General features: G+C 37.6%; 1 protein-coding gene across 11 annotated transcripts in view; it reads left to right on the plus strand.

Moving 5' to 3' along the window:
* The first annotated feature begins 2,169 nt into the window (after positions 1-2,169).
* The window catches only part of LOC131069149 (protein SHOOT GRAVITROPISM 6), a 381,540-nt gene continuing 356,510 nt past the window's right edge, over positions 2,170-27,199 (plus strand). For 2 of the 11 annotated variants that reach the window (XM_058004506.2, XM_058004507.2), the window contains exons 1-6: positions 2,174-2,546; positions 13,008-13,146; positions 21,434-21,524; positions 21,606-21,663; positions 21,761-21,904; positions 22,698-22,769. In XM_058004506.2, the coding sequence (XP_057860489.2) occupies positions 2,529-2,546; positions 13,008-13,146; positions 21,434-21,524; positions 21,606-21,663; positions 21,761-21,904; positions 22,698-22,769 (522 nt within the window). In that variant the 5' untranslated portion in view covers positions 2,174-2,528. Of the gene's footprint in view, positions 2,547-13,007; positions 13,147-21,433; positions 21,525-21,605; positions 21,664-21,745; positions 21,905-22,697; positions 22,770-27,199 lie in introns of all 11 variants that reach the window. The other 9 variants (XM_058004502.2, XM_058004498.2, XM_058004497.2 and 6 more) reach the window with 9 other exon arrangements.

Below are 27,199 nucleotides of genomic sequence, written 5' to 3' on the forward strand. Positions count from 1 at the left end.
CTAACCAACGTTGCTACACAATCGCCACTGATACCTAACTATCATTGCAATACTCTTACTTTGACCATCCTAAATGCACCTATGCCCCAACGGATCAAGATTGTGGAGTTTATAAGTATAGTGGTAAGGGAGATCCAAGCATACATGCTAATTCTTTCACTACATTTTATAGCAATTTATTGCATCAAGGTCATTTGTTAGCTAAGTTATTCCCATGGTCCCTTAAGGAGATTACTTTGGAATGGTTTTTCTCATTTTATGTAACTCTATCCTCTCTTTTTATCAATTCATGAATCAATTTTTACAATGATTTCAGACGAACATTAGCTCTAACATCGCCATTGTTGATCTTGTGCATTGTAAGCAACAACCTAATGAGAAGCTAATTGATTTCATTTCTCAATATGAGTTTATATCTTAACAAAAATTCTATGCCCTACCTGATCATGACACTTAGAGGATGTTCATGGGAAGTTTGTAGTTGACATTGAGGAAATTAGTGTCTTTGATGAATATCCTTCTTTTTATCATTTGTATACTACGTTGAGGGATTATCAATAAACTGACTCATCATGGGGCTTATGCCTCAACCTCACATCTTGATAACTTTGGAGTTGCATCTTCTTCTAATGGGTCAAAACATAATAAAGAAATAACTAATATAATAACAATTCCTTTGGCAACTAAGAAGGGTACACTTAGATCTTTACAAATTTATCTGATTCTTACTTAAGTGTACCCCAAAAATTGCTAAAGGATAATTCAATTACCCTCTTGAAGATCAAACTGCTCCTCGATAACAAGCCATAAGCTAGTTGGTATGATGATTCTAACTTCTATCAATATTATGGGGTGTTTGGGTATGATACCAAACATAGTGTGTGTTTAATGCATGTAGTCCAAGACCACATAGATAGTGATACCATCCAAATTGATGATAAGAAACAAAATTTGGACGAATTTATTGCTAAAGCCAACATTAAGTTGTAGATATAAACAAATTCTTTTCCACCTTATTCTTCTAACTTCATTATCGCTTCTTCTTCTACTTTAAATGAATATGGTGATTCTTACTCTAATTTCCCCTCCAAGTTAGAAGGTTAAGATGCCTAATATATCTTTTACAACTAATGACTTGCCAATCCATGGAGTGCCTGCTCCTCTGTACATGCCTGCTTGGGTTAATGATAATGCCATTTTTGACATAATGATTGAATTTGTTGTTGCAAATACGTACTCTAAATTAAGACTCATCCTTCAATGAATAATATTCTATAATGCAACTTTGCTTGATATGTGATGGCTTACTCCACTACTCTTGAATATTTGGGGTGGTATTTAAAAATACCTCAAGGATCATTAATTTGTTGCAATGAGATAAGTTCTCCTTGATCAACCTTTAAAAAGTGGACAATGATTCAAAGTATTAGCTGAAGGCCCTAATATGTTTATTTGTTACTCCTTTTATTACACCAAACCAAAATGAGTTGCTGTTAGTTGCTCCAATGCTCTAGAATGAATGATTTCAAATGATGGACATATATGTTTAGAATGAATATAATAAATGTATTTAAGTACTAACACATAACATCAATTATGCTAAACATGTGTTTAATTCACTCAAGGTAGGAAGATGAATAATGCTAATAGACCATATTTGATTTTTTGATTTTAAAATGGAAGAGGAAAAATTTGTGACTACACAATCACCTCTACAACTAAAAAAATGTTCTAATGTGGGGAAACGATTAGATACAATTGGCCATTAGATAAATGAGGGTAGATGCATAGATGAATGTGATAAATGAACAAATAAAGTGTATGCATAAAAGTGCATATATAAAGATAGTGTAAGTCTAAGTGTATAATGATGGGATACAAACTTGAAAAAATAATCAGACTTCATACAAAATTATGTTTATAAGAAAATGATCCCAACTTCATAGAAAATCATGCCATCACAAAAATGATCCCAACTTTATACAAAACCATACCATTTATTACTATTTATACATACCAAAATTTTTCCTCAGAATAATGAGAAAAAACATAAACTTGTACATTTCACCATTATAATTACATCATCCTACATTATGTCAAAAAAATTCTCTCTTTTTAAGCTATTGAAATTGCTACAAACATTCGAATTGTGCACATGCGGAACCAACTGGTCAACTTTTTAGTTTCCAAAAAGAAGAGGGTTTAAAAAATCTACGGGAATTTCACACTAAATTCATACTACTAACTTCCCTTGAGACCCCTTAAAAAGCTTTCTCAACGCAAGTACCTAACCTTCAACCATTTCCCACAACCTGCAGAACATATTAAATTGCCGAGTAAGCATGTTACTCAGCACCTGCCAGCCTGGTATGCTTACTTTAAAGCCTTTGCATCTTCTGCTCGGTTTTTGTTTCAACAAGGAAGAAAACCATTTGATAAGGAGAAGTAGATGATGATTCGCCTTTAAATTTTGCCTCGTTTAAATCGTGTTGTTGTGTATTCTTTAATGGCTTCATCAAGTTCTGGCAATGTCCCTTCACGCTCAGGTATTTCTTAGTCCTTTATCTTCTCTCCTGTTTTTATTCGCCTTTCCCGACACGGATGCATTTTCTCTTATATTATAACAGCCATAATGTTCGGATGAATTTGAGCAATTCATCAGTGAGGCATATTGATTACGTAGTGTATGTAGAGGGCGTAATTCATTCCAATTTTGCGTTTTTAATTGCCCTTAACGTTAAAACCCTAGTCTTACAAGTCTGACATAGCGCGGTCTTTGCACTTATCTGGAAATCACTTCAATTATATTTCAATATTAAATTAGAGAAAAATCCTTCAAATTTCTTAGAAAATTAGTCACGGTTAGGTAGATTTATTTCTTGTTCCTGTATGCTTTTTCGTTGAATTCTATTAACCATGAATTCTTAAAAAATGATAAATTTCCTTTTTTTGAGAAATCCTTTAAGAAAATGGTTGAAGAAGGAGATTTAGTATTCATATTAAAGTTGAAGTATGCATGTTTAATGAACTTTAAACCCTAGCTTTCGGAGTATTTTCGCACTGAACTATATATACCACTATTAACGGTGATTTTGTGTTTTAACGTATTAAACAAGAGAAAAGGACTGAAAATTCTTTAGTAGATTAAAACAATTCATCATTAAGCTGATATGTTTCCCGTTTCAGACTATATTCTGTCAAATTTGTGTTAACCATGAGTTCACATGACTGGGATAGAATTACATTTTGTAAGAACTCTTTTATAATATATTTTAAATTGAGAAATTCGGTAGTCAGATTCAGGCGAATTGTACATGTTTAATTATCTTCAAACCCTAGTTTTAGGAGTCCCAAAGTAGGTTACACTGACAGGCAAATGCTATAGTTATGGTAAACTTGCATTCATTTGCAAATTAAATTTAATTCATGTCTCGATTGAATCTTCATTAATATCTTGTTTGCAGTTTAGGTTCCGGGTATAATTTTTGTTAAACATGAATTTTATCAAATGACCGATGAATTTAAATTTCTAGAGTACTTTTTCTGAACATATTCAAGATATTGAAATAACAAGGGTGAATACAATAGAATTATTATATAGAGATTTAATCCAATTACAATGTGATTAAGCCAACAAATTTATATCAATGAAATAATGAAAAAGCAAGTAGAAATCAACAAACTACCGATTGGTTAAGCATAAGAGGCGTTTTGGCTAGTATAGGGGATATGGTTAAGGAAACGATTCATTAAAGGATAAATAAAGCAACTCAAAGTCAATGATTGATTATGGAAAGGCAGCTATAGAACAAGGAAGAGACACCCCTCTTGCAAATGGTGCAAAACATAGAAAAGATGACTGTCCAGTCTCAAAGAAGGATATAAAGGATCACTCCAACATCCAAGAAAATCATTGAAAGAGAAAAAGAATAAAAGACGTGGAGTCTGTATAAAGAGGAAATTAGGATTAAAATATTATCAGCAGCAGACCAGGAGACTGGTATGCTGTATTGTGCTTATGATCATATACTTGTTCATTTATGTTGTGTTATGTCTGCATTTCTATATATAAATGTAATACAAGTTATTGTATATTCCGTTATAAATCCATACAAAGAAGCATTGCCAATAAGATTGCATTTGATCATAATAATAGATCAGATTTATACTTAATTTCTTATACATTCATGAAAGACTATTATATCAATGGCCTAGTCTTTAATCATTCGCTATTGCCTGCGAGAGGATAGGTTGTTGTGTGCAGGGAGAGACGGAGTAAATCCTCACAAGATAGGCAAGCCCAAGATGGGGTATGGACGGAGTCCTGAAACGCTGAGGTAGCCTACTTGTAGACTGGTTTCCAAGCGCCCTATGACAGTAAATCCTCATCCTCCATTAGGGTTAGGAAAGAAGTAAGGATGAGGCTTAAATATAATAATCATTGTGTGTATTATGAATAATTTATTGTTCTCTAAAGGTACGATAAGTGTGGTGATATACAGTTTAATTATGGGAAACAGGCTTACTCTCAGTAGGGGATATTACAATTGGTATCAGAGCCTTTATCCTGCCATACTGTGAAAGGTAAGTTAATGCGACATAGCCAAAGGGCACAAAGAGCCTTAGAAAGGGAAAGAAAGAAACTAGTAGCAAACCCAAACCCCAATCAAAACAATAACATGGATGATGAGTTGAAAATATTCATGAAGATGACAACCAAAGCACTAATGGATTGGAATGAAAGAACAACCCAAGTGTTTCTGCAGGCCTTACAAAACATGGGAAATTCAATCAATAATCTTAAGACCAATTCCTCAAACAGGAGAGACATAAGTTCAAATCATTCAAAAAATAATAATGGATCCTCTACATCTAGCATACCAAAACCCTATTTCTTACCCAGGGAAAATATACCAAGGGAAGAAAAAGAAATTAATCCACCTACAAACAACACTGAGGAAATTGCTATAGCCTACACAAATTTCGACCCTGAAGTGAGAAGAACTATACCATTTAGTGAATTTTGTGAAGCAAAGAAACATGAGGCACCTAGAAAAGAAAAGAGGCATCCAAGTAAAGATTTGAGACATAAGGTGAATAAAGTGACTTCCAAATTTTGATAGATCAGATAACATCACAGCCCATGCTTGGTTACAAAAGTTGAATACCTATGTTATACTTAGCCCAATGACAAAAGAAGATGCAGTCCAATTTGCTATCTTACATTTGGAAGGATTGGCCCATGAATGGTGGCACCACGGAATCCACACCCAAGGGCACCAAAATGTAACATCCTATGAGGAATTCTCACAAAAACTTAATAAAAGGTTTGACTGGAAACATCTCCAAAAAGATTTTAAAGAACCGACTCAATCAAAGCAACAGGGAATAGTAGAGGATTACATAGCTGAATTCCAAAAAAAATTAGTAAAAGTTTCAGGAGTTGATGAAGATAGGCTAACCTATCTATTTGTTGAAGGGTTCACTCTGAGGATTGCTAAGTGCCCTTAATCCAAGATTTCTAGAAAAGGCCATTGAAAAGGCCTTAAGACTAGAAACATCAACTAGTCACAAACCCTCAAACGAACATGCAAAGCCTTTCCACAAGAAAGATTAGTTCCACAAAGCCTTCCCTTCCAAAGATGAACTTAAGCAAAAGAACCCGTGCTTCAAGTGCAACAGACCTTGGGAACATGGGCACAATTGTCAAAAAGGAGACCTTGAAAAGAAAAACCCATGCTACACATGCAAGGAGGAATGGGAACCCGAGCATAGATGTGGAAAGAGAGGTTGAGCCCATAAAATAGAAGCAACCATCGACGAAGAGATTGAAGAGAATTCTAGCAAGAAAGCAAGGTATGAAGATGAAGAGTATGTAACTTTAGGCACCATCACTCAAACCTCCAAGCATTGTCCATTCCACATATAAATACCCTCAAAGGACAAAGAGTTATCACCCTCGTAGATAGTGGGGCATCCCACAATTTTATCGATGAAAGATTAGTCGCAAGAATGAAATTGGAAACCAACAACTTTAAAGGGTTTACAGTAGCTACCGCTACAGGATATATGGATCAATGCACCAAAATAGTCTCCCAACTAGAAATGATCTTAGGGAAATATCTTATTAAAGAAGATTTTTATGGGGTACGATTAGATGCTGATGTAATATTAGGAACTCCTTGGATATACTCCCTAGGATGTTTCATGTTTGATCTCCCAAACTTGACAATTCACTTTCAACATGAGGGACAAGAAATCACCTTGAAAGGGTTCCTTGATGGGTCCCCAAAAGTAGTTTCTTGCAAAAGAATGGAAAGGATTTTTAGAAGTGGCAAGGAAAATGGGCTGCTCAATGTAGGATCCTTGACAAGTCTACCCTACAAGACAAAGCCATACACATTGATATACAACTATCCTTAAGAAACATAAAAAGATATTTGACAATATTCCACCGGGTTTGCCTCCCAAAAGGGGATTTGAACACATTATAGAATTGGAAAAGGGGGCAAAGCCGGTAATTACTACTCCTTATAGACATCCCCGAAAATTTAAAGAGGAGATAGAGAACTATTATTGAACTTCTAGAGATGGGCCATATCCAGCCAAGTTCAAGTGCTTTTGCATTATGAATAGTGCTTGTTAAAAAGAAGGATGGTACGATGAGAATGTGTATAGATTACAAAGCTTTGAACAAGAAAACTATAACGAACTGTTACAAGGACAAAGCTGTTATTGCTGCTTTTGGTCCTTATACAATTATAGACCAGCAAGCTGATAGCAAAGAAGTGACAGCAAATTATTTAGTAGGAAGCAAAGCAGCAAGGTCAACATGGTCAAATTAGGATGAACACTCAACTTTGAGTCTTGTGTGCCAAAATAAATAGCAATCAAATTGTACCTAGGATTCCTTAAGTGGAGTTTGCTGGAATTGTAGAGGGTATTGTTGATGTGTTTTTTATGACACCTTCAAACACAAAATAAAATACTAAGTATCTTATCCTCTCTTGAACAAAGACCTCTCGGATGCTAAACTTTGTGATCAAACAAGATGACTCCAAGGTTCCGATAGTCAGGTCTTGACTTTATACATGGATAGACTCAGTTATTGTGATGTGATTTGCTGGAATCACAAGGGGGACTTACGTTTACACTTGGACTCTTGAATGCTGCTGGAGCTTGGGAATTTACTTAACTTGGAAAACAAATAGCAAAAGGAATTAAGGGTTAAGAAAGCTAATCTAATCCTAAGAACATTAGAGTCTATGAATGACTTAGTGAAACTCTACTAGACTTTGCTTTGCCATGCAAAGAACAACTAGGCAAAGCTGGTGCGATCTTCTAAGGAGAGCAAAATGATGTTCAAATGGCTGTGTTGCCATTGATTGTGTTGGCAATCGCCATTCTTAGCTGCGGCATAGTTTGAAGAAGGTCTGCCACCTTGATGGGTATGGTTGTTTGTAGCACTTGCCTAACTATGTTCTTCTTTGACTCCCGCAATGACATACCTGCAGTTCCATTGGAGGTTACTCATTCCTTCGCCAGCACTTGTTCTACTTTGGTTCTAGCTTCTTGGAGTCGTTCCTTCTCCGTACAAGCGTCCAGGTACATCGCCTTTTTCCTCTGTGTTCTCGTAATTGCCAAAATTGTCTCGTCTTGTTCCTCTACATCCAACATATTAATACCCTTTTGCTTTGAGCAGTTGGTGTCTTCATGATTCCTGGGTCCACACCATTTGCACAATAGTTGTATGTTGTCTTTCTTATTCTGGCAGTCTCTCGCAAAGTGTCCCTATTCACTACATTGTCGACACTATATGATAGGATGTCCTCTGGAGTTAAGCTGTATTTGGTTTCACCCTCATTGATTTCCATTGTCGCTAGACAATACATTTTGTGGTTTCGATGGGCTAGACTCTCCCTGTGTGAAGAGTACTTGCGTACTTCTAGTCTTCAAATTATATGGACACTCCTTTATTGAATGACCCATCACCTGGCAAATCTCACAAAACATCTTTTTAGGACAATTAATGTGCCCCTCAATTTTGCACTCAGTACACCATAGTTCATTACTTTCTTTATTAGGACAATTATCTTTCATGTGCTGGACCTGGGTGGACTGTTTTGACCACTACGTTCTAGTGCTTTCCTTGCACTCTTGGCCACACATGTGTCCTCTACACGTCCACCTCCAGCGTCCCAACACTCCAGGTACTTCCAGGCTTTGACTTGTCTTTGTGGTCCCTTTGGCTTAGGGTCGGCGGATCACCTAATCGCTTGGTCTTGACAACCTTGTGGCCTCTTCTCACCTTTATTGGGGTCTATAGGTATGAATTTCTCAAGGCCGACCTGATTTCTTCTAAGGCAATGATGCCAAAATTTTTGCTATTATATTTGATAAATTAAGTATAGGAAATAATGATACAAATGATAATGTATACCAGACACGACAGTAAAAATATATCTTTATTTGCACATGCAATTATTATAGAGAAGAAGACTAGAGATGGTCAGCCAAGGATTACAATTGACCTGACTATTCCATACTCCCTTCCTTGGTAGTACACAACATATTTAAACGACTCAACGGTTGCCGAGAGGTACACAACCGTCAACCAACCAACACATTAACTACCCGAGAGTGACAACCCACTTAATACAAACAATTAATACATTTGCTGATAACAAATATTATCAAACATAACAATAGGCCTTTTATGCCGACTATAGACCTTAGGCTTGCCCTATTTGCTTGGGTGGATTTTCTACCTCCAATTGCACAAAGGGGGGCACATTTTCCATGTTGAATTGCACAAATTTTTCCCGCTAGGGCGCACTTTCACCATGCATTTGTACAACTTTTCTCTTGATTGAGTGCAAAAATGATGTTCATTTGCACAAATGCTTCTTGCTAGGGCGCATTTTTGGCATGCATTTGTACAAAATTTGTTGCTAGGGCACTCTTTCATGCTCCATTTGCACAAATGAGGGCGCAAATTCACCATGCGTTTGTACAAACTTGTTGCTAGGGCGCATTTTCTAGGGTTGTTTGCACAAATTAGGGCACATTTTGCCCTCCTTTGCACAAGATTACTTGCTTTGGCACCTTTTTGACGTTCATTAGCCCAACTTGATCATCATTTTTCATTCTTACTTAGACAAATCACTCATTCAAGCGCCTACGTTGACATTGCTCTTGCTCAAATCATCCTTTGCTTGGGCGCATTTTGGGGTTCATTCGCAAAAAATTGCTCCTGGTGAGCAAGCTAGTATCAAGACCATAACCTGAGCAAAATTTTGACTTAATCAAATTTCATTTTCACACCCCAATTAATCAATCTTGATCACTTATCTAACATTGCCCTAGGTTATCTCATGGTTCCTGCCTCTCTAGCATGGGCGCAAATTCTAGGTTCAATTGCACAAATAGGGCGCATTTTACCCTCTCATTTGCACAACTTGGGTGCAAAATGTATGGGTGTATGCGTAATGCGCCTAGGTCTATACTTGGTCAAATTCTCGTTTTATTCCAACGTGGATGTTACCTTGCTCCATTTTATTGCCTTAGTGATGGATTTAGGATTGCTTGGGCATGAAGAAGGGAAGGTAAGTCTAGTTGCATGAATGTTGCTACCATTTCAAGAATAATTCTCAACACTTAAACAAATTCAACTCTAGCAACCCAACATCTTTCCTTGCAACTCGACAACTTCTTGCTTCTTGACAACATTTGCAATTTTGACATCTCTAAATAACCTGATCTCAATTCCCAATCTAATAGAACCAACCTCCTCATAAGAAAAGGCTAATGACTAAGAGACTGACACTAAGCCAAGACAACAACACTAAAACCCTAAGCCTAAAGTGAAAAATCGGGGGTCCCCATTTGCAATGGGGTGATGTGTGAAAAAGTCACAATAGGTACCCTTGGAGGCAAGGACCTAGGTTAGGCCTATTGCAAAAGGTAGAGATATTATTTGTCTCTTTGATACACATGAACATGATGGTTGCAAGACTCCCTTGTTTAAAGGATATTCGAGGATGATGGTGTGGAACAAAGTAGTGGGGAATGGCAAAGGACATGGGGGCATATTGGTATTAGTGCGAGAAAAAGGTCGTATCATTCAGCTTGAAAGAGAAGATTCAAACAATTAGTTTTTATGGTTCAAAATTGTAGAAAATGATAGTCTCATCATAATTGTTGTGTGCTATTTTGCTCCGCAAATCTCTAAAACTTACAAAAATAACGGGCTAGACCACAATGACCCCTTTGCAGCCTTAAAAAAAGACATTGCAGTGTTTGCTCAGCAACGTGAAGTCCTCTTAGTGGGTGATTTCAATGCTAGGACTGTGTTGTGACCATTTCACACATCGCCCCATTGCAAATGGGGACCCCTGCTATTTGCTTTTTAGGGTTTGTTTTCTAGGTCTTTTAGGGTTTTGTTTGTTAGCCTTTGCGTTTTGAGTGTCGCCAAGGGGATCACTTGGATAGCAGGTTCTGCTTGAGTGAGGTCAAGTTGATAAGTGATGAAGTCTAGAATGTCCTGATCCTAAAATTTGGCTAAGTTTGAAAGTCCTGATCCTGAAATTTGGCTAAGTCTGGAATGTCCTGATCCTGAATTTGACTAAGTCTGGAAACTGAAAAACCTCCAAAAACTAGATTTTGCAATATAACTCTTGGAGGTCTGAAACCACTCTCAAACATCCTGAAAGTATATATGGATGTTTCTTATACTTAAATGTTATATTCCATAAAATTATCCTGACAGAGAGTTCAAAAAGTCAAATTTCGCTCCTGACCCTTCCTGAGGGTCCAAAGCGAATTTCGCTCCTGACCCTCTCAGGAGGTCCAAAGGGAATCTTGCCCCTGACCCTTGCAAAGGGTCCAGGGCGAAAATCAATCTAGGACTCATTCCTTGCCTTATTTGACCAAATTTTGATTTGCAAAGCATTTTGTTTGGACTTTGGAATTGATTGGAAACCTTGAAGAAAATGATGAATTTTGGCCAAGATTAGGAATTTCGCTCCTGACCCTTGCTGAGGGTCCAAAGCGAAAATCATCATAAACTTCATTTGCCATCTTGTTTGAGCTTGAAATCTTGTTCCTGGCTTTGAAAACGATCTTACCTTGCCCTGTGGAGTGATTTGAAACTTGAAGATTGAGCAGTTTAGCCTAGATTGTGAATTTCGCTCCTAACCCTTGCTGAGGGTCCAGAGCGAAAATCTTATTTGAGCCTATTTGTCACTAATTTTGGCTAAATTTTTATGTGCAGGGTCTCCTGGAAGGAAGGTTGAACATCATTCAAAGGTTTGGACGCTTGCAAATTGATGAATTTTGGGCAATAAAAGCAAATTTCACTCCTGACCCTTGCTGAGGGTCCAGGGCGAAAATCTTAGTAGAGGACATTTCTTGCCTTGTTTGATCAAATTGAGGTGATTTCGAGTTTGAAAAAGGAAGAACCAAGCCTAGAAAAGGAAATTCGCTCCTGACCCTTGCTGAGGGTCCAGGGCGAAAATCTCAAAATCTCCCATTTTGCTTTGCAAAACGAAATCAAACTTGGATTGGGAGCAAGAAGAAAGATATTTCCTAGCATTGTGAGGTGGATTGAAGTTTGAATGATCAAGAATTTGCTCAAAAACTCAAAATCGCTCCTGACCCTTGGAGAGGGTCCAGGGCGAAAATCACAAAAACTACCTATTTCTCTTGAGTTTTTGCTAAGGCAAGGATATCCTAGGGTAAAATGGCCTTCAAAAAACATGATGAATGAAGATTTGCTTCCAAAACTTGATGAATCTAAGCCAGTGAAGAAAAATCGCTCCTGACCCTTGCAGAGGGTCCAGGGCGAAAATTTGAAAACCTCTTATTCTACCTTGTAGAAACAAGGCAAATTTGGACGGGATGGATAAGGAAGGACATTGCCTGGTGACGAGTGAAAGTTTTAACAAAAAATGATGATGGATTGAGCTTAATTTGCAAAAATCGCAACTGACCCTTGTTGAGGGTCCAAGGCGAAAAACTTGGAAGAAGGATTTTCTTGCTTGGTTTGGAAGCATAAACATGATCTTGCTTGATGAAGAAGCTTTTAGATGAGGAAATGAGGATTTTTAGTCAAAGTTGAAAAAATCGCTCCTGACCCTTGCTGAGGGTCCAGGGCAAAATCATTAGCAAACTTCATTGAGACCTTGATCAAAAAAATTGATATTCTCCAGTTTGCACTAAATCACCAAAATTGCTAAATTTGAGACATTTGGAAAATTAAATTTAAATTTGCATTAATTTAAAAGCATTTTGCATTTAATAAATTAATTTTAAGCCTTGAAATAATTAAAAATTTTACCTTGGAGGCACTAAAATTAATTTTTAAAATTAAAAAAATACAAATGAGCGCTCAAAAAACATTATTTTGCCTTTATAGGCAAGTCGGCCACCTTTTCAAGGAAATTTTATTTATTTTACCTTTTATTTGCTAGGTCGGCCTCATGGTAAATCAAGGTGAGCGCTCTATAAGAGAGGAGTGTTGTGGACAAATGCAAATCATTCATTCATTGTTTTAAATGCGAATTTGAGGAGCAAATTGGAGAGGCGAATTTCTTGCTAGATTGGAGGATAATTTCCAGATTTTGGAAGGTATTTGAAGGCGAAATTTTGCTAAGTGTTGGAGGCTAAAGAGGGTGGAGCTCTTTTGAAGATTAATGGAGGCGTAATTCATCCAAGGGAGGACTATAATCTAAACCTTGTCTAGCAAAATCCAGTCTTCTTTCATCATTTTTTCAAAGTCTTAGAGTTAAGTACTCAAGAGAAGGTATGGAAATCATTTTGATATTCTTCGTCAAGGTTTGTTTTAATTTCATAGCATTTTTTGAAAAAAAGTCTAAGACTTGAGAGTTTGATTTTATGAAGAATTCTAGATTTATCATGAAGTTTCCTAATTAATATCTTAAATCCTCCTTTTGAGTCTTATTTTCCACCCTTTTATGATCAAGGACTAACTTTAATATTTTGTGTAGGCATCAAATGGAGACCCGGGAGTTGGAAGATCAAGCAAGGATAAGGGCGACCTCCTCCAGTCTAGCATCGACAAGGACGACCTTCTTCGGTCAAACATCATCAGGAATAACCTCTTCCAATCCAGCGTTCCAAGGCGAGGTACATCATCATCCTGCACATCAAAGACAAAAGAAGTTAGAGCAAGGGTTCGTTGAAGAAGCAGATAGTTTCAGAAGAGTTAATTAAAGCTAGCTTCTCAGCAACATCAAATTGAATATCTACCAAGTTGCAAGTGTCAGACGAGGTGGCATCCCAGTCATCGCTCCTTTAGTCGGTTTGGTCCACCCTAGCATGTCCAGATTCAATGTACCTAACTCATGGGAGGTGGCACAAACTTCGATATACCTACCCCAGCTATCCATTGGTTGAATTTTCCAAAGAAGACATGTGTCCAATTAATACAATTATTTCATTGGTCAGAATTGAGTTTGTTGTAACAAACCCTAATTAGGGTTTTCATTGTAGATTCTTGGCCATTGATCTCAAATTGATCTTAGCCATTGAATTGTATTAAGGGCACTATATAAGCCCTGACTCTTCATTTTGTAAAGGCTAATAAAAAAGAGAGAGTAGTTAGAAGGTGAATAGTTAGCTAATAGTAGATAGTCAGTTGATAGAATAGCAATTAGAGTAGAATAGAAAGAGAAGGCAAAGATTGTTGCCAAGATGTTGTTGTAAAAGACTTGTAAGACTTCATTGAAGAAATGGTGAAATTTATGGGTTGATTCAACAATTTGCATGGTCTCTATACTTCTCATATTTGATTTCATGTTATTAGATGAGTGGAAGAAATGTATTTGATTGATGGTGAAATTCGTATATCCATACTACTAGCAGTTTGTTGATTGTAGACTTGCCTTGTGTAGTCAACTGGAATCATTCAGCTTAAGCTTAACTTCAATTGTCGCTTCTTCATTGATATGCATTAGCCTGATGGTGTCTATGCCTGTAGTGATGATCTGAACATCATAAAGCTTTCCTTCGAAGATCGCACTAACCTTGTGGAGATGGTCCTGGGATGTCAAAACAAGACTTAGTTAGAATTTCATCAAAGATCATTCATTGCTCCTACATTCTTAGTGTTAGGATTAGATCCTTTCCTCGCCCTCGTCTTTTTTCCCTTTTTTTTTCAAATCTAAGCCGGTAAAATCTTGTGATTCCAGCAAATCAGACATTTAGGTCGTCAAGTGTAAGTCCCCTTGTGATTCCAGCAAATCACATCGTACCATAGAGAGCTTATCCACAGGTAGAGATCCTACAACAAAGAACTTTGAAGTCATCCCGATTGATCCTTTTCGCGACATCTTCAGCATTCGGAGGCTTTATTCAAGAGAGGATAAGGTACCTTTAGGTATTTTATTCTGTGTTCGCATGTGCATAAAAACCACGTCAACAGACTGCAAGCGAACAAGCTAGCTTACTTTGTTGTAAAGAAGATTGCAACCCCATTTAGCTCAATGAAGTAAGCAAGCATCAATGAGCTAGAGTCTCAGAAGACAACAAAGGTTACAATCAATTTGGGGAGGAATTGCTTATGTTGTGTGGTGTCTTTGATCTAATCATTTGCAATAGGCTGGTTAGATGGGCAAAATCGGGTAATTTCACTTGCAATACTTACAATGGGGCAAGCTTCGTGGATTATGCAATTTGCCCTCATAGTCTTGATTGGTGAACAATATTGGGATTTAAAATCAGATCATAGACCGATTTATCTAAGCTTTTCTTGGGCAGAAAAGAAGCAGCATGGGACAAATTCTCAGTGTCTTTGACAACCACCTTCAAAGGGCAGAATTCTTTTGACTAAGAAAAACTTTAATATCTTCAAAATAGCGCTTGAGAGGCTTTTTAAGAAGGTGAAAATTCTCTTACATAGCCTCCATTGTCACGAGTTAACAAAACTAATTCATGGAGCACTTGCAAAATGCAAAAGAGCAAAAAATAAGAAAGTTTGACACAAATTGCTTTCCGGTCAATGCTTGGTTTGACGAAGAGTGTAAACTTGCAAGGAAAACTTTGAAAGATCCAAAAAGGATAGAAATAGACATTAAAACCTACAAGCAGATTTTACGAAGGAAAAAAGCTGATTACATGATCACAAGGCGTGAAGAGCTAATCTTCCTTGGTAAAAATAATCCCAAGTCATTTTGGAAGGAACTCCAACCAAGTAAGAAACAAACTGAAAATAATATTACAGCTTCTCAGTGGTTTGATTACGCAAGGCAACTCTATGAGCAAGAATTCAAGGTTGATCCTCTACCCTTGATCAACGCTGCTGCAAATCTTTTCATTGTGCAAGAGATAGAGATGGGTATTAAGAAATTGAGTGTTGTAATAGCAAAAGACTTATTCGAGCTTCAAGCTGAGTATTTAAAGTGGGGTATTAAAACTCTTTCACCACACATTATGAAAATATTCAACAACATCATCCAGCGTGGGTTTTCTAGAGATTTAACTACTAGCCTTGCAATTCCTCTTTTCAAGAGTGGTGATGTTAACAATCCCTCCAATTACAGTACCATTATGATCAATCCTCTATTTGCAAAACTATTTGGCAGCATGATAGAAAGTAGAACTAGCAAATGGGTGGAAGAAAAAGCTAAACAGGCAAAAGGGAGGAAGAAAAAGATAAATGTGCAAAAGGGCTTTTGACACAGTCCCTAGGTCTAAGCTTTGACACAAATTGGTAGAACTTGGGATTCCTTTACATCTCAGAGCGGCTATCCATAGGCTTTATGAAGAGGTCAAAGTCAAAATCAGAACCCCAAAGGGCATTTTAGAGAGTTTTAGGAGTAATTTTGGGGTCAAGCAAGGATGCTCTCTGTCTCTTACCCTCTTTGGTTTATACATTGACAAATTGGGAGAGTGGTTAAATCTGCAGAATGGCAATGGTATCCGCTTGGGTGAGTTTGTGATTAGGCTTCTTCTTTATGCAAATGACCTCATTTTGATTGCTAAATCGACCTTTCTACAGGAGTACCTATATGTCCTTGAGCAATTTTGCAAACTGGTGGGGATGCAAGTCAATATCAGCAAGACAAAAGTCATGGTTTTCTCTAATAAAAGAAAACAAAACCAGCATAAGTTCACTTTGAGGGTAATATCCTTGAAGAAGTCGATGATTACAAATATCTTGGAATTGATTTTAGTAGAAAGTTGAATTGGGAATGTTGTAGAAACAAGAGAACTTTAGGTGGTTAGAAAGCATTTTATGCTCTTCAAAATAGGTGTAGAGAGGCAGAGTTATGGGATTGGAAAACTATATTAACGCTTTTAGGGCTTTTATTGCTTCCAGTTTTTCTTTATGGATGTGAATTGTGGGCCAGTAGTATCTTAGAGTCACAGTGGAAGTAGATTGAGAAAATTCAAAAACATTTGATCACAAGCAAGTTCAAAATTAAAAGCATGGTTCCCTATGATATCATGTTGAGTGAAATTGGGGCTGCTCCTATCTAAGCAATTGCTATGGTGTGTCTTCTATCTAAAAAGAATTGAGCAAATGAAGGAAGGTAGATGGCCTAATGTTATTTTCAATGACATTTTGTGCAAAAGAAAGAAGACTTGGATGCGGCAAAACATCATATGGATGAGTAAATGGAATATTTACTTGAATATGTGCCCCAAGACTAGCAAAAAGATAAAAGCTTTTGTTATGGATAAGTTTCACAAACGCATTTGGAGTAAAGAGCTAGGGAGAAAGAAAAATTATTATATTAATGAGTTTAATCCTACTTTTGACCATCATCAAAAAGCATACATAGGGGCTAATATTTCGTGGAGAGCCAAAATCCTTATTGCTTAGTTAGGAACTAACTCTCATCAACTCTATAAGGCCCAAAGAAGATTGGGAAGAAAGAGTGAGTATCTTTTGCACTTCCGGGAACCTAGAAACAAAAAAGCATTTCATTTTAGAGTGTGATGCCTTCAAAGACAGCAGGGACAAATATGTGCATATCTTGACAGCTGGCTCGTGGCATAATTTATTCAGCGAGGGGATTGTTGAGAAGTTGGGGGCTCTCATCATCGCCTTACATAGGAAAAGGATGGATTTGCAAAAGTCAGATTGTTCAGGTGGTGTGTCCCATAGGCTAATCCTAGCCTTGTGGACATTAAAATTATTTCTTCTTCTTCTTCTTCTACCAATTCCTAATATGATTGCTTTATGATAATCAAATGAATCATTACTAATTCTAAGATTCTTGATGGATTGGCAAGCTAATTAAATAAGTAAATATGTTCTTTACTAAATTCACAAACTAATAAAATACTGGATTCAAATGTGTGGCATACCAACTACTGCAGAAATACAAAGTTTTCTGTATCTTACTGCCTTATAATTTAAATTATTGCTACTTTATAATTCTAATTTCTTACTGCCTTTATACATTCATATTTCATTGAGGAGACGCATCTCTTTGAAAAGAGATCCATTTAAAGGATCATGTTTCCTGATTGCTGCCTTATTTTTCATTTCAGATCTGATTTTCTGATTATAGATCAATGTTTCTTTCCATTTGATGATCCAGTATGGGATACTTATCTAATTTATTTGTCCTCCCTCTTATATCTTCAAGTGAGGAGGAGTCACACCCTTTCATTAAATCTATTGCCCTTGCAAGGGATACAACCCTTCATCGCCGCACTTGGAGAATAATAGTTTAATTTTATTTAAATCTCTGTCCTTCAATAAATTCTTAATTTATGACCTGCTTCTTATATGGATTGCTAGCATCTCATTTTAATTAGCCTAAGTTATACTTTAAGGGCTGCAACCATGAAGGCAATAAGGCAAACCAAAAATAAATCAAGTGCTAGAAGAGGCAAGGCCCATGATCTCTTTTTACCAATTAAATCTTTTCACACGCACTATCTTAGTGAGAGAATATGTGACATCAACTAAAGCTTCAACCTTCTGTAGTATGATTTTGTCACTCTAAACCATCTCACGAATATAGCGATTTTTAACATTAACGTGCTTAGTAGTATTGTACTAGCATGGCTAATTGAGTTCTTTGCCAAACAAATAACACCGACTCTCATAATTTTTAGCAATAGAATGTAGGAATCTAATAGAAGTTAGTTTTGTCACAGGAATTTTTTTTCACCAAAGTCAATTCCCTCACCTTAGGAGTATGTGGTATGCTCTTAACGTTTTCATTCCTTGATTATGAGAATTCTTGTCGTCACTTCTACATGTTATTCTCTATGCTGTACTTGGACGCTTGATAGGAAAATCGTGAAGTCTTATGAATCAAATGATTTCTTATTGAGCCTCGTTGTTTGGGTGGGACATGACAGTTGTTGCTTCTGATTTTTGATGTTTACAACAGCGGTACACGGGGATGCATCCCCTATGGATTTAGGCCAAGTACCCATACCAAGGATGTTTCGGGAATAGAGGACGCCTTGGGGACATTTACTAGGCATCCCCAAAGTGTATTTGTTTTTCGGGGATTTCCCTGATTGAAGGGGATGGCTAGGAGATGCCCAAGGGACGGCCAAGGGATGCTTGGACGTCTCCCAGCCGTCTTGGGGACGATGGATGACTGGCTGTCCCCTATTTTCCAACTGACTGTTCCAACTAAAAATCATAAATTTTGGATTTCCTTTTTACATTTACAATGTCACTCAAACCCTAATATTCTAAGTCAGTCCAGCAAAATAAAGACAAATATATTGCAGATATATGTAATTTATCCAAACAAACAAAACCAGACTTCATTAGTTTTGCATTCATTGATACCCTGATTCAAATTGAGTGCTCGAGATGTAAAATAAATCACAAAGCGTTTCCCTAAAAAATGGGTTTGCAAATACCTTACAAAATGCTTTAACATGCAGATAGAACGACATAAACAACAATTGAGATCATCCTGATCTTATACTGCTGTTGTCATTTTATGACACCCTTGGTCCATCAGTGAGAACCGATCAGAGATATGTTCCATGGACCAGCGCTGCCCCAGTTGATCAAGGAGAAAAGCAATCATGGTTTGAAGTGTTGCCTTGTCGGAAGTTCCTAGGCCCCCTTTTTTCTTCCTCGGAACTCCGGAACCTCAAGGTTCCGAAGTTCTTTGCCTTAGCTGCTTTCTTTCCTTCTCTAGAACTTCGGAACCCGAGGTTCCGAAGTTCCCTTCCTTCCCTTAGCTTTTCTCCAATTTCTCCGGAATTCCTGAACCCCGAGGTTCCGAAGTTCTTTCCCTAGTTTAGCCCCTCCTCTCCTTAGCCTTTCTCTCTTTTCCCCCGGAACTTCGGAACCTTGGGGTTCCGAAGTTCCTTGTCCCTTTTCTCCTTCCCTCTTCGGAACTTCGGAACCCTAAGGTTCCAAAGTTCCCAGCCTTCCTTTCCTTCGCCTCTTCTCTTAAGCTTCTCCTTTGCTCGAAACTTCGGAACCTCCGGAACTCTGGAACCCCGAGGTTTCGAAGTTCCCTTCCTCTCCATAGCCTTTCTTCTATCCTTTCCTGGAACTCCGGAACCCCGAAGTTCCGAAGTTCCCCTTCTCTCTTTAGCCCTTTCCCTCTCTATCCTGGAACTAAGGTTCCGAAGTTCCTTTGAGCAGTTCCCCGAAACTCCGGAACCCCGAGGTTCCGAAGTTCCTTTCCTTCTCTTCCTCTCTCTATCCCGGAACTCTGAAACCCCGAGGTTCTGAAGTTCCTTGCTCCTTCCCCTGTCTTCCTCACTTCGGGAGTCCGAGCTTCCGAAGTCTCCTGGCGACACTTCCGGATGGCGTGATCGACACTCAAGACTTTAAATGCTCCAACAGTTTTGGTGACTTGTGCACTTTCTTTTGTGGAGCCACAAGGGTGCATTAAGTGTTTTTGGCAGGATTTCCATCAAGGGAGGTATGGGGCCATGCTTGGTGACTTATGTCGTGTCTGACTTTGGAAGGTTTGTCATCCACCTTCCTCAGAATTGCCTTTGGAGGTATGGGTAGGTTGATTGCATGTACAAGTCAAGTGCATGCACTTCCCTGCACTTCCAGACTGACATGCAGGGGTCATGATCACCCTTGTAACCATTTTTTCTATATAAGGCTGTTAAGCCTCATTGTAAAGGGTTCTCTCCCTGCTGCCTTGAGCTTTCCAATGCTCTTTCTCTTCTCTTGAAGACTTGTAATTATTTTTACATTTCTGCAACTGTAAGTTTGGCCTTTGGCCTTTGGATGAATTGAAACTACCATTCTTGCCTTACTTTAACTTATGCATGCTGTGTATGTGTTCTTACCTCCATTGTAAGCATATGTTTGTGGTTTTCTTTCACATGTATGCTGTGTTAACTTGTTTTTTGAGTGTGACTTGTGGGAATCCTTCTCCCCTCTTGACACTTCAAAAATTCTAACCTCCACACATGCGTTTGGGTCACTCATGCAGTTGAAGTTTGTACATCTCTTGGGCATTTCAGTTGATTCCTTGTGCCATTTCGGGTGGGGAGAGAAACAATCTCTTCTTGGTGCATCACCTCCTTCTATTTCAAGCATTCTCTCTTCCCCTTTACCTCTGCAAATTGTTAGGATAGGCTTAGTATTTAGTTTTGAAGTGTTGAGTTGGTTCAACACCTACACCTAATTGAAGAAGGAAGCCGGCCTTCTCTGGAGATTCAATTCCTCACGCAAGGTCCCACACTTTGGGGTTGTTTCCATGTTTCACAAGGTTGCTGAGTTGATAGCTTAGTAAGGGTGCAAGCTTTTGTGATAACAACTACCTAACCTGAAATAGTCAGGTTCAAAAAATGTATAAAGCACTATAGAACATCACTAAGGGAGCATTTGCCCACAAATTCCATCGGAGAGGTTATGCTATTACAGGCAAACTGAGAGAGAAATAATAAAGTGTTAGCTTTGCAATTTAAATTTCATTAAAGAACATTCTAAGGCCTGGTCAGATTCTGCCTTGTCTTCATGCATCAGACCTTGTTTTGATCAAAGTAATGATTTTGATGAAATTTAGTTTGTTATACTTGTAATTTAAATGGTGGACAAATTCTAGATTGAAACTTGCCATGGCTCATTATCTATCTGGTAGTGAAAATTGGATGGTAATAATGATTTTTCTCTCTGATGTGAATCATTTCAAGGATTATTATGCACTCCCAAAAAGCTATAGATATGTCTTTTAAACATGTTTGTAAGCTTTATAAGCATTTCTTAGAAGAATTGAGTGGGAGGCCATAAACATATTATCAAAATGCTCGGTGGCTCAGATTAGTTTGTGCTTTATAGCAATGAGACCTCGGCATTTGAGAGGAGCCTTTTTTCTTGTTTGCCTTGAGTATAGCCAAATACTGCACAAGTTTTATATGCATTTTGACTCAAATTTTGTCAACTAGAATTTCTTGCTTTCTTCTATTAATACAAAGTAACAAGTCTCATAAGTCTTTTTTTTGCATTCAGAGGTTATACAGGTGCTTGTTGGAGCTCTAGGAGATGAGTCTGCAATGGTCAGAAAAGCTGCAATGAATGCATTGCAGGAAAATGCCCCCTTGTAAGTTCCAAATTGGCTGTTCATGGACATGTTAACAATTCATGCATATGTGAAATAATACTAACCTTGGTTCAATTTCAGTAATTCAATAGCCATCCTTGATTGCTGTACTGCAGTGTTTCGAGTTGGTGGAAGAAAGGTTGGTAACTCTCACTTTCTTCTTTTCCCTCTCTGTAATTTATGTTTTCTATAATTCACGCTGCCAAGTATGTTCACTACAGTTTATGGAATTACAGCGTTTTGGTCAGGGTGGAAGTCATATTACAGGTGTTTTCCAAATCATGGCATTCACTGTTCGTGTAATGAATGAAGAAGAAATTGACATGGCTCTTATGACTAAATTAGTGAAGGTTGCTTCATCGGAGATGACCGTTTCTAAGGTTATTTGCTACTACTCTTATGTGACTTTGTTCTAACTGATATTTGATAATAGCATGTTTAAAAAATGATTGATTGCATGAATTGGAGGACTACATTCTATATGTAACATGGAGTTCTCAATCTATAGACATTTAACAAATCGTAATTCAATACCATTGAACTTAAGCTAATCTTGTTTCATTGCATTTATATGCCATCTAGCTCAAGCTAATGTCATCTCATTTGTATTATTGCATTAAACCGACAGTTTCAAAGTTTTAAACTGTTTGGACTCTGGAGTACAAGCTGAGATTGTGTAAACATAAGTAGTTTGAGAATTACAGTGTTCTAGAGTCTGTATAATGCCACAAAAAAATGCAATCACATGTAATTTGAGCATTCTGCAGCTATTCAGTGTTAGGTTGGTTAAACTGTATGGAACATTGATTTTATTTTGTTTATTGACTTTGGTAAAGTATAAAAGGTACTTAATTTTTCTCACCCATTGTGAGGCCATTCTTTTTATGATTTGATCACTGTTCCTTTTCTCATTGAAATCCATCCAAATTGTACAAGTTAATATGATTTGATCTGGTCTTGTGCTTATCATTGAAAGCTGTCCAAATTTTGCAAGACAATGAGCATTCCATCTCTACTCAAAGGAAATGCAACACATTAAATGATGAAATACTGCCTTTCCAAGATTTTGTGCTAGTTTTGTTATTCAAAAGAATCAAAACAACTACTACTAGCCTTCTTTCAATTCTTCTGAAATTCATTTTTTTCTACGGTTTGTTCATCTATCAATCCCAGGATTTGGATACTGATTGGCAACGGGCTGCATCTAGTTTACTTGTTGCAATTGGCACACGCCTACCTGACTTGGTATGATCTATCTTCCTATTAATTTTGAAAGTTATTGAATCTATCTAACCAAGAAAATGGAAGTCTAGTAGTGGTTTTGTGATAATATAAGGAGATTTGTCTTCACCAAAGAATGATTTTGGATAATGCACCTTTTCTTTCTTGGCTGTTCTTTGTTGTACAAAGTGATACTTGTGAGTTTAGCATTATTTATGTGAAATATGAATTTTTGGAATTACTTGTGCATTGAACCCAAGGGATTGGACCAAATTCGTGGATTTATGGTTGTTATTCATGCTTGATTGTTTGAGATTTGTTACAATACCTGAATATAGAGAGGAATGCCGTAGGAGACTTGGGTTCAAAACATTGTATATTTCAGATAGCAATAGAGTAATAGATATAGCTATGGCATTAGATGGCATGCTTATCCAAAAAATTAATTTTTGGGTATTACAATATTACTTTTTCATTGAGCTCAAAGGGATTGGATGGAGTTTGTGAATCTATACTTGTTATTCATGCTTGAGATTTTTCAGAGTTGTTACAGTAGTTGAATATAGAAGTAATGCCCTAGGATTTTTGGGTTCAAAGCATCTTGTATTTCATATGACAATAGTGTAAGGGACATATCTACACCATCCTATGCTCCTCAAGGATGTGTCCCTTAGGTTTTACCAAGCATACCCATATTGGTGATTCTCAAGGACATGGGGACCTTTAGAGTAGATAGGTAAATACCTAATAATTAATTAATTTACTTTACTACACAAGCTAAAATGAGAAGTGTTTTTGTATTATTAGGTTATTTGCTTTTTTGTATCATAATCTAATAATATCCTCACCTAGGGTTTTCTTTTTCATTTTCATAAGTATTCTATTAAAATAATAATGTGATGTTTTTATAATGGTCATCTTGGTCTTAGTCGGTTAGTTTCTTTTTAGAATGTTTCTTTTGTGTTTCTATTCTCAATCGTCTTGTATTCTATATTTAAGGAGCTTTTGTCTCCTTTGTAATATATCGCGGGTCTTTAATGATTTTTTGCTCGCAATATGAAAAGGGTTTTTTTGGGCGTTGAAAATTTTGAAAATCACGGGAGTTTGTTGAATCAGGACCATTTTGTTTTTTTGTGCGTTTGTATCTGCTCACAATGTGACGAATTTTACCTTGTCTGCATATCATGACAGGTTTTCTTTTGTGCTGCGACAAGGGTTTCTTCTTTTTGCGTCGCGTCTGGTTACTTTTGCTGCTCACACAAAACGGTTCTTTGATCAAGGTTTTTTTGCGACGTTTTGAGATATGTTTTTTGGAGGTTTTTCTTTGATCTTCGTCCTTGCTTACTCGTGCACCATGGTCTGCTAAATTGTGGGTTTGATCTGAAGAAATCATGGTTTTAAGTGATTCGTTTTTGCATGATTTTTTAAAACAAATTGTGGGCGATTTGGGTGTGTTTTTACCTGCGAGCAAGGGTTTTCAGTGCGTTTGGGAGCTTTTGCAAATTTTGGCTAGGGACTTGGCCTATTTTATTTTTGTATAGCGAGGTTGTGTTAGTTTTGGATTCGTTTTCTAGGTGAAGCCTAGGGTTCTTTGCTGCAACCAGGAGTTGGAGTTTTCTGGTTTGGTAGAAATTTTTATACCACGCGAAGTCAATGTTAATCTTCTATCGCATAAAGGGTTTGTCCGAGTTTCTGATCATGATTTTTCAACAATTCGTGGGTTTTCTTTGTCGTCAACATTGGAGATACAGATTTAGTGTTGGGGATACAATTGCTATGATCACTTGGTGAGATCACACTTAATTTTCAAACTATGGAGCTGATATTAAAATCAGAGGGTAGGAATGTGGTCTTGAGAGGGATGTTGAATGGAGGAGCACGTATAGTGTCCTTCAGAGGTATGGAGAATCTTTTTTAGGCATGATCAGGTGTAGTGGGCAATAGAGTGTATTACTATTCTCATAGTTCACGAGGAAGAGAGATATATCCTCTTGACATTCAGGCTTTTCTTTCCAAGCAAAGCAAGGTTTTCAGTAGCATCCCTTTCGGTAGGCCTCTTGATAGGGGCATCGCGCATGTGATTGTGTTAGAGGAGGGGGCTAAACCAATTATCACTACACCATATAGGCATCTTAAGAGGCACAAGGATGCGATAGAGAAAGCAATCAAGGAGCTTTTGGATATGGGACATATTAGACAAATTAAGAGTCCATTTGCTTCTTCTATTGTTTTGGGCTATGTGCATGAAACGGGACTCGGATTCAACATGGACTTAGCAAGGGTGACTCGACTTGGGACTCTGGACTCGGCAAAAAAACCCGGCTAGGACTCGGCAAATTGAAAAACCCAAGAAATTTAGAGATTATTAAGGATTAAAACTTGTTTCATGCACCCTTTATTAAATAAACCTTAAATACACAATAACATCGTCAAATAGAAGCTAATTTGATCACATACACAAGTATACATCGATCACATAGTATAAATGCAAATTGTAGCTGAAGGAAATAGCAAACACAGATATATAAATAGTGTCAAATGTAAAAATATTACAAAACTCATGGAATATGAAATCCATGACATCAAATGTTCCACACAAATATCAAAACAACTACAAGTCTATGGCTTAGAGGAGCCTGCATCCTTCCTACGAAGGTGTCTAAGGTAGGTCTTGGATGATTCAATAGCCATACTCTTTGCTCGTGACTCCATTCCACCCTCACCAACATCAATTGTGTATGGCTCTGGCTCTAGCTCTGCTCGTGCTCTAACCTCCTTTGCCATGGCTATAGCCTTAGCCTCTCTATCTACCTGGTCGATCCAATCAAAGTCCTTGTCACTAAAGACAAGATCCGTAGCCTCACTGGTCCATCTCAGATTCTAGATCGACCTCCTCTAGTGTGATCGGGGTGGTGTCATGGTCCATAACCCGTCTCTATTTAAGACAGAGGTTGTCATGAACAAAGACTAGATCATTCAACCTCTCCATAGACAATCTATTGCGCCTCTTGGAGTGTATGTGCTTAAACATACTCCAATTGCGCTCACAACCGGAAGCACAACATGGTTGGCTCAAAATACAAATGGCTATCCGTTGAAGATTTGGTGTTTTAGGACCAAACATCTGCCACCATCTATCTGAGATGAGAAAAAGAAAAAAAAATCAGCCTCATTTAATAATTAATAATAAATTGAATAATATATAATTAAAATTATGCTCTTAAAATATAGATTTTTACTTGGTTGCATTTTTGTTCTATTGTCTTTGCAAAGTTGATGAGAGAAGACCTCCCCTTCTGTATTAGAAAAGGCCTCTAGCTTGTGGATTATAGTGCTACTATGGCCAGGCGACATTCGCTATATCATTGAGTAGAGCCCACCAAGAACCTCCTCATCCGCCTTGAAATCAGAGTGGAAATGGAATGCCGGATTGAGGTAATAAGCGGTTGCATGGAGGGGCTTGTGAAGTTGGACCTGCCATCTCCTATCAATGATATCCCAAATGGGATGATACTTACTCTCATCCCCTCCATAGGCAGATCTGATGGCCTCCTTGGCTCTATCCATGCCCTTGTATATGTAGCCCAATGCGGTCTTATCCCCATCAACAACTCATAGGAGAACTACCAAGGGCTCAATGAATTGCAAATATTGTGAAACGTTATCTAATATCAGTTAACTTAAGTGTGAAATTGTGAATGAAAACAAGCAAATAAAAGAAAAATATGAACAAAAGTTAAAACATAAAGTAAAATTTATAAAAATTTTACCTTCACAATCTTAGCACAAGGGGCCTAGAAGCCTTGCTCATAAAAAATGCAATCTGCCACATCAACCCCTGCAACAGTCGTAGCATAGGATGAGGAAGTCCACTCCTCACCAACAAACATACGTCCCAATGCTGCCTTACTTCGAATCAAGGATTGCAATGTGATGAAGTTGGTGGCAAATCTAGTGATTCTGGGACGAGCCAATTCCTTATGCCCTGTGTATTGCCTCATTAGGTTAAGGATCCATGCATGATTGTATACACATTTAAAAATATTTCTTGCTTTCTCTACACATGTCCTGATCCATGGAATCTTTCCAATGTCCTCGAACATGAGGTCAATGACATGGGCGGCACATGGAGACCAAAATATAGATGGGTGCCTCTCCATCAAAAGTTTACCTTCAACAACATAATTTCCTGCATTATTGGTCACCACTTGTACTACATTCTTCTTACCCACTTTATATATGACCTCCTCTATAACCTCACATAGGAAAGTGGCATTTTTGGAATGTGCAGAAGCATCAATGGACTTCAGGAATGTTGACTTGGTGGTTAGCACCTCCTTGGAGACTCGTGACATGGCATAACCACCTCCCGTGGGTTGGGTTAAATCTGACATTTGTATCGGGCGTTGATAGTTCGAGCTTTTGGCGCAACAACAAACGATTCCAACAATCAG

The sequence above is a fragment of the Cryptomeria japonica genome, chromosome 1 (genome assembly GCF_030272615.1).
Source record: "Cryptomeria japonica chromosome 1, Sugi_1.0, whole genome shotgun sequence".
NCBI lineage: Eukaryota > Viridiplantae > Streptophyta > Pinopsida > Cupressales > Cupressaceae > Cryptomeria > Cryptomeria japonica.